Source organism: Salmo salar, chromosome 11, assembly GCF_965601325.2.
Source record: "Salmo salar chromosome 11, fSalSal1, whole genome shotgun sequence".
Lineage (NCBI taxonomy): Eukaryota > Metazoa > Chordata > Actinopteri > Salmoniformes > Salmonidae > Salmo > Salmo salar.
The window spans coordinates 88,324,121-88,343,038 of NC_138301.1; the positions used below are offsets into that span (position 1 = coordinate 88,324,121).

Here is an 18,918-nt window from a genome sequence, read left to right on the forward strand (position 1 = left end):
TTGTGGAACCAGCCAGAGGGGTAGCCTATGAAGCAGGTTTGAGGAGTTAGCGAGGTCATTTTCATCAACTCGTGATAACCGGTAATACGAAAGTGGCTCACCTTTTTAGCCAGGTAAATTTCATAGCCTGCCCCGGAGCAGTTTAGTTTATTAACTCCACTTGGTCAGTGTTATCCAGAATCCTTGGGACATCTTTACCTTAATCCTTAACCATTTTAAATGTCAACCTCAATCAGGTATAGACCAACTCCACTTACCTTGAATTAAATGACTGAGCCACAAGTTTGACAACTCCCTGCCTCTTGCAAAGATTTTCATAATTCCCTTCATTTGAGGACTATAGATTTAAACATTTTATTAATCAAATGTTTTTTGGGTTAAATAGTAATGTTAATCACATTTAGTAATGACAGAATGCATTTTAAACTTAACGCAATGTAACACTTGTATGATTTAATAAAAAAAATCTATAGGATTGGGAAAATGTGCTTGTGCAAAGGCGGCATTAACGATAAAATAAAGACAGCACTTTTAAAAGCCTATTTCACACCATAGCCTCATTGCATTTGAACGAACTTTAATTTTGATTTGGGCACAAATTAAAATGTGGCGCTTAATCACCCATGGATTGATGTTTCACCACTGTCTCAATGAAAATAGCTTGGAGTTCGGCTAGCCACGTGTGACATGCACGTGCAGTTACAAGCCTGGTAGAGTTAGTGGCCTGGTGGATTAGCAATATCCACCGTCGTAGTACAAAGGGAGCCTGAGCTGGAATCTGAAGCTGGTTAGCTTTAGAAAATCCTGAGTAGATCTAGCTTGCTATGTAGGATACCCCTCTTGATTGCTGTGTTCACTGAAATAGAATGGTGAATGCAGTGATCAGGCTGCTTCCTCCAGGCTATTGTTCAGCAGCCCAATCCAGGCACACAGGAACGGACCAAAGAAAGCAGAACAACTGCAGCCATGTCTGTGACTTATAAGACAATTTGTTATGTACATCTAGGCAAACTCAATATCTGCCCCTGCTGAGGTTTACATGCCACTGTTGTTCTCAACTATTCAAGTACCCAAATAGTTCCTCCAGAGGTCACTACAACTTGCCTGACGACTCAAACTAAATTCTTCTACTGCTCTATTTGTTACATATGTCAGTGAGACTGCCATCATTTAAGTCGTTTGTGGTGATGTCAAAAAGAGGGGTGTTGTACAAAACAAAGTCATCAGCGATTGGATCAGCTCTAACCAATCAGAGTATCAAAGCCAATGACACATTTTCAAAACTCTGCTTTACCCACGTGTTCTGGCCCAAACCAATCAGAACGGTTAGAATGTGTTTGCATTCTTGGGGGGGTACTCGGATCCAGACTCAACTGCGGAGAAGAAACTAACGTCTGTGGTTGTGGCGCAGCATTTGGCCGGAGCCAGTTGGCCCAATTTGTAGTTCCAACAAAGACAGTACAGGATAAAGATAGGCAGAAATCAAATAGAAATAGAATCAAAGAAACTGCTTCAATAGAAATCTCCAACAATGCTTGTAGGTGATATCATGGCAACGTTGGCTAGCTAAGCCACAGAAACGTAATCGGGGTCGATGCATATGCATTTTGTTTTGCCGGATGTTTAGCCTGCATTTTCCATACTTGACGCACATGTGCTTCGCTTTTCAACTAGCTAAACCCTAGCTAATTGGAGTGGTGTGTGTACTTCTGTTTGTACCACCGCACGGTATTTTAAAGGCTTAATTTTAGGGGCTTAATCTGTGTCCGGGAAACCTGCCCTTAATGAGCAAGTACCCCAGACACCAGTCGTGGGGTCAATACCAAGTGCATTTGACTGCTTAGCATATTGTTTACACAGTAAATTATGTGAACTGATGTATAGTACATGTAGTCTAATCCTTTTCATATTGTTTAACCAGTAATTTATGTGACCTGATGTACATGTATAGTCTAATCCTTTTCTGTACAGTGAGTGTTTTGTACATGTGATTGAATCAAATTCTGTTCTTTACATGTTTACTGACAAAAGCTACATAAAGGTTAAAAATTACTGCCGGCTGTAGTGATGCTGACATGCAATCAATTACCGTACAGTAAGAATATTTGTGGACTGTTACAATTCCATGTTGCACAATCACAAATAATAATGAGGAAGGTGCAAGGGCATGAAGTAATGGCAAACCCATATGCGGCAAATCCCATATGCTGCAAAAACACCTCTCATTCTAGTAGCCTATGCACTCACTACTACCTGGTTATATTTTGAGAAAACCATCACAAACATACAAAACAAGTCTTGTGAATGTTAGAAAGAGTTTGGGCTGGTATGTAATTTCCTTATTAAGATATGCATGTCTTGGACCGTGTTGTTCATGTTCAGCTTCGTGTAGGAGAAGTGGAATTTCGATGGCATCCACTTCATCGGCAATAAAAAAGGCGAATTCCATGTCTGCCATTTAACATTTCCTAGAAAAAAACAGAAGTTGTCAGACAGCAAACTGTCAGTGCATAAATATGTACCTCCCTGACTTTACTCGTTGACTTACGTCTACAGTCGGTTTACCACTCAAACGCGCACATTTACTTCTCAATCCTAGGCCTGGTCTGTCTGCTTGGTCTGTGTCGCAGGCATTCCCGGAAGTCTCACAATGTTATGCTTCTGGTTTAAGAACGCAGTAGGCCAGCGGTACTAATATTGGTACTTGAAATTATTCTCATCATATATATTTGTTAAAATGAGGTAATTTAAAATGTGGAGTGAAGCAGCCTGGTCTCTAGATGTAACATAGTAAAAGTAAATCCGGAATTCTAAAATAGCATTATATATTGTGTTTAATATGGTTACATAAAACAGATGGTTACTTGAGGCAAAACGAAAGTAGATTGGTTGTTCTGAATGGGTGTACAATGCAAATGAATAGCAACCCAAAGATTGTAAATTCGTATCTCTCTGGACAATTTAAGCTTTTTAGCTAATTAGCAGCTTTTCAACCACTTACCTACTTTGCAACTATTTATTATGTTAGTTAACCCTTCCCCTAACGTTAGCCAGCCAGCTAGAATTAGTAACATATCATATGTTTTGCAAATTCGTTACATATTATGTTATGCAAATTCGTAAAATATTGTACGTTTAGCAAATTGGTAATATATCATACGAAATGGGTGATGGAGTTCTACAAATTAATACATGCCATATGAAACGTAACATATCATCCTAAATGGAGTGTCTCGGATTTACATACAGAATAATACGAAATACTCTGAGACCAGGTTGCCATCCAACCCAGCCATTGAAGAGACCACCACGAAAATACACACATTTTCTGAGAATATCTGTGAATAAAAAAAAATACATTCGGTGGTATTTTGAGGGCTACATTAAATGTAAAATACACACAGGAGATGTTATAAGGCGTTATGTAGGCTTACGGGCTGCCATGTGGCGGCGGAAGTGCCTACCCTGAACGGGGTCGCCTGATAAGCTACTACATGAAAACATCCGTGCTACGTCTACATTTTCCTGCGCTGTCAAATGTCAGCTTACTTGGGCTGTCTGCGTTTTGCCAGTAGAATAAACGTGAGTCTGAAAGCTCATAGTTAATGATTAGGTTGTGAGTTATCTTGGCCCAAGAAAATCACGCTGGAACCACAGCTTTTCTGAACGTACTGTACTGTCGACGTTGCAGGCACCGTGTTATCTATATTGTGAGGTAAGCGCGTGCGTGCTTTCCCAGACTAAGTTAAACTTGTTCTTTTGGACTTGTTTGACCTCTGTAGCTACTAGATAAGCTAGTTGGCTAGCAAGTACAGCGACTATCTAGTTCATTAGTTAGCAAAGTCGTTTTTTGGTATTATGCAACTTGAGCCATCTCACAATTTCAAACAAATGTGCATATGTTAGATCCCATTTTTTAAATGTGTGTATATATATATATATATATATATCTCATTTCTTTTTTTTCTTTTTTTAAGACAACCCCATACAGCTAGTTAGCTGCCACCAAAACAGATTTCTAGCCTTTGACTATAATTTTACTATGCAGACGGTCAGTTGTTGAGAAACACTTGGCTTTTGTATTTGCTACACAGCTACAGTACACAAAACTCTACATTGTTTGCCAAAGACTCATTGATCTTAGTCTCTCCACTACCTCAAGGTTTTACTGTGCTCTTTTTCATCATACTCTCATATTGTGAAACAATTAAGCTATCAATATCTATCACATTGTCATGCTCATGAACTTGTCATGAAGCACAAACGTGCAATATTCCCTATTCCAATGTCTTACCTGTTCCACAACTAGAAATTAAGCTACAAATATGCAAAATAATATTTTTTTTCAAGCTATTTCAATTGTAGCCTTTTCAGAGCATTGTGTTGTGCGTTGATGATGATGCCGAAACAGAACCAATTGTACTGTGGTCCTTTTATATACTCTTTTCAATTACAGCTTTGAACACATTACCTGTCAGTTATCCCCTTTATAACAGAGAAAAAAAAGTGAGCCTCTCTAGAGCCAGAAAGTTCCATGACCTGGTAGTCATTATTTATGTCAATCCAAAAGTACATCAAAAAATGGTCAAGGCTGGTCAACCACAAGAAATGTATGGAACTTTTATCTCTCAAATGGTCGGTGCTCACTGATCTTATTGTGGGAAGTCTGCTATTGAGTGGCACTCAACAGCCACGACAAACTCTGCCACAAGACTTGAACCCCAATGCACAAAAATCTATGCAACTTAGATGCTGTTATAAAGATCTGCTTTTCACTTTTGGATTTCGCTTTCAATTCGACTGCTCTGGGAATAACAGGGTCACTCATAGTTAACTGACTTTGTTATATTTTCATTTACTCACAGATATGTGAATGGGAGGAATGTTTATGAGTGGGTCTGAGTGAAACAGTGCCCAATTGTCTTTATGTATCAGGAGGACAGGGACAGTATCCAATGGGCCAGGCTGTCCTCCAGCTATGCTGCTGTAGTTGGCCCTCCTTCCCTTTGGCATCACTCCTACATGACTGAACCGTGTTTGCCTGGTAAGGGTTCTCATTCTCAACAACCAGTTTACTTTACAGACAGACTTATACTTAGGCTAGTTGATGATGAAGGCGGCAGGGACCAAGTGTATTTGAATACAACTTGTCAGACCTCCGCCAAGCTTAACTGACCACCTTAAAAGTTGAAGTGGATTGTAAGTAATTGTTTTGATCTTGGTTATTGATTGAGATTGCGTCATAGTTACAGTAGAGAAAATCAATCCCCTCCTGGACCAAGATCCCTGCAGCCTAAATTTGTTTTTCTTACACTTAAAGTAATAGCGCCCCTTGTGTCCACTGCCAGTAATACAGTATACCCCGGGATGCTACAGGAACGGTATGCAAATCTGGTGACCGCCCAACCCTAGTCACATACAACATTCCATGAATGGAAAGCAGTGGATTGATAACACAGACATGACAGGTAAAATAAAACAGGGCTAAAACAACACCTGTAAATCAAAGATGGATTGATGAGAACATGATCAGAATCTAATGGAGAAATTCAAGTTTGAATTGACAAACTTTTGGTTATTGTACCTCAACCTGTATTGTTCTGTACCATCTTGTTTTAAAAGTCGGAAAGTAGGCTAACTTTGCCATTGTACACTCTTAGCTAGCCTGTGTACCCTTTACTGTACTGTATTTGCATCAGGTAGTGGGTCTTGTGCATTCATTAGGAATGTGTTTAAAGTCTGGCAATTATGTAGCAAAATTAGGTCAGTGGTGTACTGTTAAATGTGAAAGAATTAGGCTTAGGTCTACGTGATCATGTGAGGCCAGTTAGGGTAACTGATGGCGATATCATACAGTTTATTTATTTAGATAAGACTGATTAATTGCACACTTTCAAATTGCAGGTCAAGGGTTATCTTTACTGTCCACTGAAGTGATTAGTGAATTAGGCAGGCCTTTCCAAATGGCATGTTGCCACATTGACAGACACAGGCAGAGAATGGTTTTGAACGTTGTCTTCTCTACTCAGCCCTTCTTTGTTCCATCAAGGTGTTGAACTTGATGCAGCTTTTACTAAAGGCAAGAGCTGAAGAAAGTTAATCTCGCTCTCTGAACAAAGCTACAGTGTACACACACCACACACACACACACACACACACACACACACACACACACACAAACTGTTGAGTAAATAGTAGGCTTCACTGAGTAATCATCACCTCTGACCTCTAATCACAATGTTTGAGTTGCACAATCATGGAATGTTTTGTTGGTCAGTGGTTGTTGATGCTCTTTTTTCCGTTCCGTAATTTTGTACATTGTGCTATTTACTGAACATTTCATCATTGCTTCAGTCACTTTAATCTTCGGCGAGGATTATTATGAGCCCGTTTTATCAGCGCCTATGGCTTTCATATAATATGCCTACGTCGGCCTTGACTTGACATGCACTTTTACGTCGTGTTCCACAAAGCTGGAGGTCGGACTGTTCTGTCACAGTCACACTGTAACTCATTTTAGACTAAAGGTGCAAGTACATTACATGTACAGTGCCTTCAGAAACAATTTGGCGGCAGGTAGCCTAGTGGTTAGAGCGTTGGACTAGTAACCGAAAGGTTGCAACATCAAATCCCCGAGCTGACAAGGTAAAAATCTGTCATTCTGCCCCTGAACATTACATTTACATTTTTACATTTTAGTCATTTAGCAGACGCTCTTATCCAGAGCGACTTACAAATTGGTGCATTCACCTATAATATCCAGTGGAACAACCACTTTACATGGCAGTTAACTCACTGTTCCTAGGACGTCTTTGTAAATAAGAATTTATTCTTAACTGACTTGCCTGGTTAAATAAAGGTAAAATAAAAAAACGTTACTTTTTCCACATTTTATTGTTACATTGCTTAAACTTGAGGTGTTGTGTTACTGATCTACACACAATGCCCCATATTGTCAGTGGAATTTTGTTTGTAGAACATTTTCCAAATTGATAAAAAATGGAAAGCTAAAATGTCTTGAGTCATTAAGTATTCAACCCCGTTGTTATTGCAAGCCTAAATAAGTTCAGGAGTAAAAAAGTTGGTTAAAAAATCACAAGTTGCATGGACTCATTCTGTGTTCAATAATAGTGGTTAATGTCTTTTTTGAACGATACCCCATCTCTCCCACATACAATTATCTGTAAGCCCCCTCAATCGAGTAGTGAATTTCTAGCACAGATTCAACCACAAAGACCAGGGAGGTTTTCAATGCCTCGCATTTTTCATCCACTTTGACCTTACAAAGTATTTTATGTAGATCGTTGCCCAAAAATGTCAATTAAATCCATTTTAATCCCACTTTGTAACACAATAAAATCTGGAAAAAGTCAAGGGGTGTGTATACTTTCTAAAGGCATTGCATCGCTGCAGTGTATCCATTATCCTTTATCTTTGTCTCCGATTGGTCGCCATAAAGTCTAATGATTAACAATTCCCTGTACGTGGACCCAAGCACAGGAAATGGCATTATTAGTTGTGTTCTATGCATCAGCATTCAGTTTATGATCAATTATTTTGATCAGGAAAGTGTTCTTGTGTTACTGTATAGGCTAGCTTATGTGGGTTTTACCGAACACTGATGAACACAAGCCTACACTGTTTGGTCCTGACTGTTTGTCTGGTCAAAGGACAGTTTTATGAAATATAAAAGATTGTCTGAGCAGCAAACAAATAAGTGAGTGGACATCCCATTATTTCGTCAGCTAATGTATGTTTTGTCCAGCACTTGTAGGGTATGTTTTGGATGTGTTTTAAAGTATTTGCTTTTGAATTGGCTCTTTTCCTCATTGGGGGGGGGGGGGGACCCATGTGATTGGCTGGATCAGAGGAAATAAGAGGCAGATGAACAGTCACATGAGGAGGGCAGTCATGAGAGAGAGCAGTTTATTGCACAACACACAGTCACTTTCCCAGACTCAAGCAGGAGAGCACACTCAGGATCAGACCACACACCTATACGCATTGATAGGTTGCATGAACACACACACATTGACAAGTATCTTGTCATTGATTTGGCTGTAACAGAGACATTTGGGTAAGTTTTAATGTGGTGAGACATTTGGGTAAGTTTTCAAATTGGGTGAGATTTTATCTGGAATGAAACTATTTCATATAAATTATCGAATCAAGAATGTTTAGGCTACCATTTAATAATGTACATGTTCCTTGTATGAAATGTAATTCAGCTGTTTTTACTTCTGCATGCTCCAAACAGTCTGACTGTTCTGGGGGGGAGCATGGACTCTGTTAATTATGTGTTTCCTGTTTTTATGTCTAGCTCAACCGAGTAAGCGAATATATGCAGGGTTTAGGCTTTTAATTTGTAAGTCGCTCTGGATAAGAGCGTCTGCTAAATGACTTAAATGTTAAATGTTTTATCCACAGTACTTTGAGAGCAGTCGTTTCTAATGTGAGTCCTATCTATATGATGATCACCGTTGTTTTTTATTTAAGGGGCTAGATCAGCTTTAATTTTGCAGAAAATGCTGGGTTCTATCAATGTCATTTTTGGCATAATTTCCAATCCCCCCCCAAAAATATTTTTTTACATTTCCATATTTTTAATTTATTTTACCCTAACCCTCCCCTAATTGGAGTAAACCAAGGACAACTATACTTAGGCATCTACTTCCAGCTTATACATACTAAATACATTTTACAGACACAGTAAATTTTTTTATATTGGTTTACTTTTTTCATTTTTATTTCATCCTTCAGCCACCCTCAACCCCTAAAAACTATCCAGTCTTGACTTATTTCTGCTGTGCTGTTTCACAAAAGTTCTGAACCTTTCTATTCTCAAGTTTCCACAGATTCTAAATGAAAGATGAACACCTTTACTAAAAGTACAATTATATTATTGATCGACTGACCATGGCTTTTCAAGTCACCCAGCAGTGCTATTTGCAAAGATAGATTTAAGTAAATGTTGTGATTTATTTTTGTATTATTTTTCTCAGCCATTCATGAACCTGCAACCAAAAACAAGCTACATAGGGGCAGTACCAAAATAAATGATCTAATGATTCTCTCCTCTGCACGGCCAACAATCTGCAGACGCCTCCGGCGCCATGGTTGTATCCTCCATATGAACTCAGCAAAAAAACAAACGTCCTCTCACTGTCAACTGCATTTATTTTCAGCAAACTTAACATGTGTAAATATTTGTATGAACATAAGATTTAACAACTGAGACATAAACTGAACAAGTTCCACAGACATGTGACTACAATAAATGGAATAATGTGTCCCTGAACAAAGGGGGGTCAAAATGAAAAGTAACAGTCACTATCTGGTGTGGCCACCAGCTGCATTAAGTACTGCAGTGCGTCTCCTCCTCATGGACTGCACCAGATTTGCCAGTTCTTGCTGTGAGATGTTACCCCACTCTTCCACCAAGGCACCTGCAAGTTCCCAGACGTGTTCAATGGGATTGAGATCCTGGCTCTTCGCTGGCCATGGCAGAACACCAACATTCCTGTCTTGCAGGAAATCACGCACAGTACGAGCAGTATGGCTGGTGGCATTGTCATGCTGGAGGGTCATGTCAGGATGAGCCTGCAGGAAGGGTACCACATGAGGGAGGAGGATGTCTTCCCTGTAACGCACAGCGTTGAGATTGCCTGAAATGACAACAAGCTCAGTCTGATGATGCTGTGACACACCGCCCCAGACCATGACAGACCCTCCAACTCCAAATCGATCCAGCTCCAGAGTACAGGCCTCGGTGTAACGCTCATTCCTTCGACGATAAACGCAAATCCGACCATCACCCCTGGTGAGACAAAACCGCGACTCGTCAGTGAAGAGCACTTTTTGCCAGTCCTGTCTGGTCCAGCGACGGTGGGTTTGTGCCCATAGGCAACGTTGTTGCCGGTGATGTCTGGTGAGGACCTCAGTCCAGCCTCTCTCAGCCTATTGTGGACAGTCTGAGCACTGATGGAGGGATTGTGCGTTCCTGGTGTAACTCGGGCAGTTATTGTTGCCATCCTGTACCTGTCCCGCAGGTGTGACGTTCGGATGTACAAATCCTGTGCAGGGGTTGTTGCATGTGGTCTGCCACTGCGAGGACGATCAGCTGTCCGTCCTGTCTCCCTGTAGTGCTGTCTAAGGGTCTCACAGTACAGACATTGCAATTTATTGCCCTGGCCACATCTGCAGTCCTAATGCCTCCTTGCAGCATGCCTAAGGCATGTTCACGCAAATGAGCAGGGACCCTGGGCATCTTTCTTTTGGTGTTTTTGAAAGTCAGTTGAAAGGCCTCTTTGGGGTCCTAAGTTTTCAGAACTGTGATCTTAATTGCTTAGGAGTGGGACGCCCCGGTGTACAACTGAGCACGAGGAGAAGTACATTAGTGTCTAGTTTGAGAAGCAGAGTTGCAAAGAAGAAGCCATATCTCAGACTGGCCAATAAAAATAAAATATTAAGATGTGCAAAAGAACACACACTGGACAGAGGAACTCTGCCTAGAAGGCCAGCATCCCGGAGTTGCCTCTTCACTGTTGAGACTGGTGTTTTGCGGGTACTATTTAATGAAGCTGCCAGTTGAGGACTTGAGGGGTCTGTTTCTCAAACTAGACACTCTAATGTACTTGTGCTCGGTTGTGCACCGGGGCCTCCCACTCTTTCTATTCTGGTTAAAGCCAGTTTGCGCTGTTCTGTGAAGGGAGTAGTACACCGCTTTGTATGAGATCTTCAGTTTCTTGGCAATTTCTCGCATGGAATAGCCTTAATTTCTCAGAACAAGAATAGACTGACGAGTTTCAGAAGAAATTTCTTTGTTTCTGGCCATTTTGAGCCTGTAATTGAACCCGCAAATGCTGATACTCCAGATTCTCAACTAGTCTAAAGAAGGCCAGTTTTATTGCTTCTTTAATTAGCACAACCGTTTTCAGCTGTGCTAACATAGTTGCAAAAGGGTTTTCTAATGATCAATTAGCCTTTTAAAATGATAGACTTGATTAGATAAACAACGTGCCATTGGAACACAGGAGTGAATGTTGCTGATAATGGGCCTCTATACGCCTATGTAGATATTCCATTAAAAATCAGCCGTTCCCAGTTACAATAGTCATTTACAACATTGTCTACACTGTGTTTCTGATCAATTTGATGTTATTTTAATGAACAAGAAATTTGCTTTTCTTTCAAAAACAAGGACATTTCTAAGTGACCTCAACTTTTGAACGGTAGTGTATGTAAATAAGGTATCTGTTTTTGTATTTTTATAAATTTGCAAACATTCTGAAAACATTTTTACGCTTTGTCATTATGGGGTATTGTGTGTCGATTGCTGAGGATTTAATTTTTTTTTTTAATCAATTTTAGAATAAGGCTGTAACGTAACAAAATGTGTAAAAGTCAAGGGGTCTGAATACTTTCCCGAAGGCACTGTACGTTTGTGTAATGGCTAACTTCTCGCTGTGGTAGTAACTGAGTCTAGCAGAGCAGAACAATATGAGGCAACAGATGTTTTGACTGGAAACCAGCAGTTTAAAAGATGTGGTTTTTGTGTCTTCATTTAGATTCTCGATGTCTGTTTTGCTGATGCCATTGGTTTCCCCCTCTGGGTGTTCCAGGCCTTTTTCATATATCTTGTGTTTCTCAAATTAATTGACATTGTCCATTTAAGTGGGCATTTATTGTGTTATAAAGGCAGTTTTTACAGATGTGGCCTTGGGTTGTTTAGACATTAGATTAGTAAGGGTCCTAATGGCGCTCTCGACTCAAGTGGCTAATTCTTCCTCTTCGAATGATTGCTCTCTTAAGTAGGGAGTGAAGGTGATTTTCAAAGTGACATGTATAGTAGATTTAGATTTAACCTGAAGCCGTGTATGAAATAGCCTTGGCACACACTGGTCCGAACTGGCTTCACAGGGACCATGTTGTTCTATCTGTAGCCTAATATGTGTCTGTTCTTTCCTCAATTTAGGTACTCTTCAGATCTGACAAATGCAACTATAATTAGCCTAACTATTATAATTGCATTATCAATAACTCGATTACAAAATGGCAACGCTGTAATCGTTATTTTGACCTATATACGTTTATGGTCTGGATACTGTGCTTCCTTTTGCACGTACTTAATGTCCAAGAAAACCGTTTCAATTAGCGTTTACAATAGACCCCGGCCACCAGTGGGTTCAGTACAGTAGGTTGAGGTTCATGGTTAAAACACCTCTCAACTGAATCGCACCATCACCGTCTCTCCATAGCAATAACACTGGGTACTTTGGAGACTTTGACTGACTCGTTTTAATTACGGTCCTAACTTTTTCAATCGGTGCTAACCAAGGAGCATTAGAGAGGATCTGGGGCTTGTCCTCAGGCTAGTGGCATGGTGCCAAGCCAAGGACCAGGCTACTCCAATTCTGAGGGATTACCCACTTCATCCCTCTTTAAGCTCACAGTCAAACACGGACCTGTGTCCTTACAAACCTGGAAAATTTAGCTTGAGAGGACCTAAATTCGACGTGCAGGCCTACACCTGGAAAATTGCACACTATGCATTTTTCCTAGACGATAATAAGCAGGAGTCCTACACTGTGCTGCTAAGGGTGGGGCAGTGTTCCCTCTAAGCTGTGTGCGTGCGTGGGGCTGCGCAGCTCCCCGGGACTGCTGTGCAGAAGAAATATCAGCCCACAGAGAGAAGCATGAGATTTAACTTGACTTGAAATAAGGGCTGTGTTTCATGTAGGCTTACCCTGGCATGATGTTTTGATAACCATGTAAATCTCTCTCAGACAAGGGGGACTTTTTTATCAATATATTCGTCTATATTTCCGAAAATGCTAATTAGCATCAGAGTAGACATCATGCAAGACTACAAATCCCTGCAAGCTCCTGCACGTCATCTCTAGCTGACACCTTTGCTAACGGGTATTGTGTCAATTAAAAACTTGCACAAGACAGTTCATAGAATTGTCAATTTAAAGAAATATTTCCAATTTATTAATTACAAAATGTAGCTAACTTTACATAGTTAATCCAGAGATTCTTACCTTTGCCTTGAATCAGGCTGTCGCATCCAGATCATGGCATTTGTTATAGCCGCATTAGCAGCTAATTTAGCATTTCAATTTTGGGGGGTAAATACAGGGAACTATGTTGATATAAATCACCTTGTCCTAGAGAGATTTACACTTATCAAAACGTCATGCCAGGGTAAGCCTACACGAAACGCAGCCCTTATTTTAAGTGTTTCTAAAATCCCCTATAGGAAAAATGAATGGTGGAAAAACGATTAGACCCATTTCCTTGTTTGACCCCAAGGTTTTATGGGTATTATGACTCAGACTCTGGTACTCTATAGGCAGCAGGTAGCATAATTTGTCTGATTCTCTGTAATAATGGAATGGGCATAATGCATTTTATTTTGTAAAGTGGTTTCCTGCATCAAACAACACATTTTCAGTCACCTCCTTGTCTATTGGACAAGTGGATAAACAGGTTAATATCAAGCCTTGCATGTTTTTTTACATAAATCTCAAGGAATGTAGGCCTACATTGAACACACCACATTGGCTGCTACTGTAGGCTGAATGATAGAACAACTATTTCCATGTTAAAATGTTAAGGGATGCATTTTTCTCCATTGTTTTCAATGGTAGGCCACTCTGGTAGCACTACATTATGATCAAATAGCCACAGTAGCCTACTTGGCCACTGTTAAAACTGTAACTTAAAGCGGGTACAGCCTCAGTGTTCACAGTAAACGTGTGTTGGAAGTTGCACAGAATTTTCACAACGTTCAAGTTTGGGCTCAGCAGACCTTAAATGTGCTCAGTGCCCAATTTATTTTTAGTGAACATTTGGGGTGGGGTTTGTTTTATTTTTGGCTTGATGTCTGTTTCCGTCTTGTCTTCACAAGAATTTTCTGAACACCTTTGGCACTGCCAAATACCTACCACAAAAGCCACCTGTCGTGGTCTGTGTGGAGATGTGAAGTGTGTGTGACTGATGTGTGTTTTGTCTCTGTATTTCCTGGTTCTTGCAGTCCTACAGTACAGATGAACATGGACATGCACCATGATCACCACAACCACGGCACCATGGCTCCTCCCACGGGGACAGACTCCCATGAGGATGGAGCAGTACACTGTGCAGGAGGAATGATGATGGTGAGTGGGCCTGGCATTCAGAAATATGTCACACACTAATTTCTCTCTGTTACAGTGTGGGATTTACTTAGGCTTGGCACCCTGTCACTGCACTTTCTACCACCAAAGTTGCAAATCTGATTTTAAGATGAATGGTTTTAAACTCTTAATTCAAATGGCCTGCTTGACATTTCTCTCTGCTGTGTGAGCTGAATCACTGTAAACCCCTTGGCTCTGTAGATGTGTGTGATACAATTTGTTTTCTGTTCCTCTTCTGAAGCAAATGACCTTCTACTTTGGCTACACAAACGTGGAGCTGCTGTTTGCCGGTCTTGTCATCAACACACCTGGAGGTAAGAGTGTGTGTGGTTTCCAGGATGCATTTGTAGACTTGAAATGTAGTGCAAAAAGTATTTTATGACCATGGCCATTAACGATTCATTATTATCCCCAAAAAGAAGTTGAATATCTAACCAACATTAACATCTCAATCATGTCTCCTCTCAGAGATGGCAGGGGCCTGCATTGGTTGTTTCCTGCTGGCTGTGCTCTACGAGGGGCTGAAGATCGGCAGGGAGTTCCTGTTGAGGAGGAACCAGGTCAACGTGCGCTATAACTCCATGCCTGTCCCGGGAGCAGACGGTACCATGCTCATGGAGACCCACAAGACTGTAGGGTAAGTGAGACCAAATATGCAACAGGCCTCCTCACTAAACGGACACACAGTAGTACTGCAGTGAAGTGTTCCGATTTATACCCCAAATGTGAGACTTCTAGACATGGCAGCCAAAAAGGGCTACTGGCTCCACATTAACTTGTAGTAGGACATTTTGAAGCTTATTTGTCCCATTTCACACATGTACACATGTGTATTAATACACGTGTGAATTGTAAATGTGTTTTTTTGCATATCCCAACTCTCCCTGAGACACACTTGTAGACTGGCCCAATGCTCTAACCACTAGGCTACCTGCTGCCCTGCCTTACTGTTTGTGGGGAATGTTGTAGCCATAACAGGAATTTTAAAAATGTCTAAGTAGCCACTAACACCCGACTTGCAGAGTGCTGTGAATGAGTTGATTGAAAACATGACTCTCTTAATATTCCTGTTTCCTTCTCTCTCCCCTGCAGCCAGCGGATGCTGAGTCTGTCCCACTTGCTGCAGACTGTGTTACACATCATCCAGGTGATGGTCAGCTACTTCCTTATGTTGGTCTTCATGACCTACAACGCTTACCTGTGTATCGCCGTGGCAGTGGGGGCCGGGGTGGGATACTTCTTATTCAGCTGGAAAAAGGCTGTGGTTGTTGACATCACCGAACACTGTCACTGACACCCCCACCTGGTCTATTCATCCTACCACACACGTAAAACACACACACACATACAGGCATTCTCCTTTCAATCCCCATCGTCATGCATCCAGTTTGTTTTGTTGCATGTATCACATTTAGACAGTTCACTTTGTCACACTAACGCTTGATGGTAAATCTAAATTATGACCACGAGCTTTTACATTTGTGAGTCTGTCCTATTGGTAGCTCTAGATGACTACCCGTGTCACCGTAACACGATGTTGGTATTCCAAATTCTTACGCCTCCTGTCTCAATCTCCACGTCTCTGTCAAAAGAGCTGAACGTTCACTCTTCCCCCAATCGTGCCATTCTTAATCAGTATTTTTATTATTGCACAACAATCGGTGCACGTTCATTCTTACAGCATCGGACCTAGGGTTTTCTGCTCACACAGGGCATTTGTGACATTTACAACTACTTTCTCCTTGAAGAACAGTGTGCTGGTACAAGCAGTCATATGAATAGGGCCTACAGTATCTCCTGACCAGGGAACAATGCTGGGCCCTAGTTGAAGCATTCTGAAGCCAAGTCCTCTGCATTCCATCTGACAGTCCGGTGGGGGCCATACATAATCAGTGTCTCACAACAGGAGTCAAAGGTCATACTTGAGATTGGCTGTATAACTGAGCCTTAGTAAACCCTTTGCCTTAGAGGAAAACATGTGACAGCCTAGGCCAACTGTAGACAGGACCCATAGTCTACTGATAAGTGCGAGCACCATTTTAAAGAAGTTTGTCCTTGTACTCGTCACGTGATTATATTAATTAGAATATAATGCAGCAGAAAGTGACAACCCTTAAAACCCTCATGATACACACTGCTATGCAATGTTCAATTTTGGATAGATTAATTTTTTTTAAACTCAGTATTTACAAATAACGCTTCACTTAAGCATAGGCTTGATCTGACCCATAAATGTACAATAAAAATGTGCTCTTGCACATTAAGAAGCCAATGTAATTACAATATGTACATGTCAAACAGACCTACTGCTAGTATCACTTCCAATGAAGATCATTTCACATCTAAATTCAAGTGTCTGCCTTTCTAAATCTTTACTACCATAAATTGTTGCTGGACAAATCTTTAATTTGCTTGTTTCAAGAAACGAATTCATGTTGAACAGATTACTGGGTCTAATCTGAGCACATAAGGAGGTCCCTAAAACCTCAACCTAAAAAGAGTTAACTTTATCACTTCATGAAGTGGGATTCCCCGCTATAATTAGGGAGTAACTTTTGGTGTGTTCATTCAATAGGCTTAAAGTAGTGCATGTCAACACAACATGGACACTAGTGTCCTTATTGGAGCAAGTGCTCAGGTCCCAAGGACAAGCAGAGAACTGGGAAAGTAGCAGGCTGGATCCAGTGCTTTCTCAGACTGGCCTAGTAACACATGATTTCTGCACTACTTTGTGACCCATCAGTGTCACACACTACAGACCGTACATACTTTGACAGAAGGGTGATTTCTATGAAGTAGAACCTAAAAGAGAAAATATTTCACTTATATAGGTATGTCTTTTTAGTTTCTTAATGGTGTACCTTTTTTCCATTTGAGATAAATGACTGTAGTACATTTATCCGTTGCCTGAGTGACATTGTGTTGTGCCTGGTTTGGGGATCAAATTCCCAGTTGCTATAACTGGATTTAACAGCCACGTGTTCTCATTACATTACAATAAAGCCAGGGACATTAGTATATACTTGAACATAACCGTTTCTGCTTTACCATGTGGGATCATGTATAAAGAGGATATATTATGGTCTACTGTACAAATGGAGTGAATTGGCCAAAAACAACAGTGGGAATCTGACCCCCAATCCAGCACAGCCTCAGTGTGAACATGTCTGTATAGTTTTACATATTTATAGTGCTGTAATCTTTTTAGAGAAAACAAGTAATAAATGGTATCATTCAAGAACTGTATTTGTTCAATTCTGTTGCAGTCTCCTGTCCTTGACAACACAGCCTTGAAGGCAAATAAAAGTACAATCATACCATTGTAAGTAATGACTGATTTAGTTAGTCCATTCAGTTAATCCGTCTTTCCACAGATGCTACCAAGTCCGGATGTTTGTAATAAAGGAGGAAACCACTGTACACGACCCCTCCCATCAAACATGACATTGTACAATAGGCTACCCTTTGCATCACAAGTCATAACTTTTCAGGTAAATGTAGCAACATTACTTTAGACTTATGAATGCAATATGATCCTCAAAATACACATTTCTTTGTAGAGATAAACTTCTCAGGTAAACAAATACCCCTGACCATGTCAAGAGCAGTCACGGTGCCAACCACACACCAATGCTGGAGGGGCCAACCATTTTAGCGGTCTCTAATGTGCCCATTAGGAACCTAAAATTGCAGGTTTCCAAAGAGCGATGGCAAGGTGTTGGGTTTAGGATGGGGCTTGTAGCCTATTCTCTCATTGATCATCTGTTCCCGTGTCTTCCCATCCCCTGTTCCACTACCGGCCCCCACCATGTCACTCGACATCGCCACGCCAACAACATCCACCTCATCTCGCTGTTTCTTCCGACTCTGAAAGAGGAAAGTGTGGGTGGTAGTTAGACACATGGAAGTTCTGCTAATCATCAAGCTTTTCTTGCAAAGTTAATAGGGAACTGCATTGTTCATACACTAATAAGATAGCATTTTATACCTGCAAATACTATAGAGATTATTCATGATGGTGTGGCTACTCACCTCAAGCTCTTTCTTGACACTCTCAAACTCCTCCGTGTCGTCCAACTTCAGCTCCAGACGGGTGGGCTTTCTGCGCAGCATCTTCTACCCACTAACGTTAGCTGGGAAGCAGATGTGCCGTATCAATGAATACTTATTCACACAAGTGCCATAGGAAACTGTTGTACTATTATAGCTGGCTAAAGATAGAGAGAAAAGGTGACAAGTCAAGTGCTGAGTGCAATAGGTAACGTTAGCATTAAATCACTTAGTGCTGCATATGAACATATGAAATTACAGAGTAATTGTTAACTCTGCATTGTTGAAAAAGGACACGTAAGTATGAATGTCACTGTTAGTCTAGACCTGTTGTTTACGAAGCATGTGACAAATAACATTTGATTTGATTTAGGCTGCCAAAGAAATTAATTGCACTAATATCTCTGCAACGTCCTACTCCTAGCTAGCTAAATAGCAAGCTGGCTAACTAGAACTAAGACTACAGTGACGGACCAAACTTGGCAAAGGAGACCAAAATAGCGAGCTTCCCACGTCAATACTTTGTCTCTGAGACCCAATGAAACAAGCAAATCGTTCATATTTACTTACATTTTGTTGTTTATTTGGATAGTAGCTAGCCACGCTCTGTAGAATCCGCCATAAATTGACGAAGAGCTTCTGGGTAAAGTAGTTTTTCAGCTGTGCCTTGCTTCGGCGTGTTTGACCC

At 40.8% G+C, this 18,918-nt stretch overlaps 2 protein-coding genes across 7 annotated transcripts; one reads left to right on the forward strand and one right to left on the reverse strand.

Annotated features, from left to right (window-relative positions):
• Positions 1 to 3,479: 3,479 nt before the first annotated feature.
• slc31a1 (solute carrier family 31 member 1) lies at positions 3,480 to 17,421 on the forward strand. 5 transcript variants are annotated; one of them, XM_014128234.3, is made up of 6 exons: positions 3,490 to 3,715; positions 4,936 to 5,044; positions 14,039 to 14,162; positions 14,422 to 14,494; positions 14,649 to 14,817; positions 15,273 to 17,421. In XM_014128234.3, exons 3-6 carry the CDS (start codon positions 14,052 to 14,054, stop codon positions 15,472 to 15,474), a joined length of 555 nt encoding a protein of 184 aa, XP_013983709.1. In that variant the 5' UTR covers positions 3,490 to 3,715; positions 4,936 to 5,044; positions 14,039 to 14,051; the 3' UTR covers positions 15,475 to 17,421. The 5 variants fall into 5 exon arrangements, with proteins under 5 accessions (XP_013983708.1, XP_013983709.1, XP_045545869.1 ...); XM_014128233.3 differs by lacking the exon at positions 4,936 to 5,044 and having other exon boundaries at positions 3,480 to 3,715; XM_045689913.2 differs by lacking the exons at positions 3,490 to 3,715; positions 4,936 to 5,044 and adding an exon at positions 6,424 to 6,645.
• On the reverse strand, positions 17,407 to 18,903 carry cdc26 (cell division cycle 26 homolog). 2 transcript variants are annotated; one of them, NM_001140845.2, is given in 3 exon segments: positions 17,407 to 18,047; positions 18,213 to 18,313; positions 18,801 to 18,875. In NM_001140845.2, coding segments are annotated over 2 exon segments (267 nt in total). In that variant the 5' UTR covers positions 18,294 to 18,313; positions 18,801 to 18,875; the 3' UTR covers positions 17,407 to 17,861.
• Between the last annotated feature and the right edge of the window lie 15 nt (positions 18,904 to 18,918).

Bases quoted from the DNA above. Each gene is read 5' to 3' on its own strand.
- cdc26 (XM_014128193.3), bottom strand. From the start codon at position 18,293: ATGCTGCGCAGAAAGCCCACCCGTCTGGAGCTGAAGTTGGACGACACG. The intron at 18,048-18,212 runs GTGAGTAGCCAC...TTCCTCTTTCAG, and splicing joins GTGTCAAGAAAGAGCTTGAG to AGTCGGAAGAAACAGCGAGA.
- slc31a1 (XM_014128233.3), top strand. From the start codon at position 14,052: ATGAACATGGACATGCACCATGATCACCACAACCACGGCACCATGGCT. The intron at 14,163-14,421 runs GTGAGTGGGCCT...CCTCTTCTGAAG, and splicing joins GTGCAGGAGGAATGATGATG to CAAATGACCTTCTACTTTGG. The intron at 14,495-14,648 runs GTAAGAGTGTGT...GTCTCCTCTCAG, and splicing joins TGTCATCAACACACCTGGAG to AGATGGCAGGGGCCTGCATT.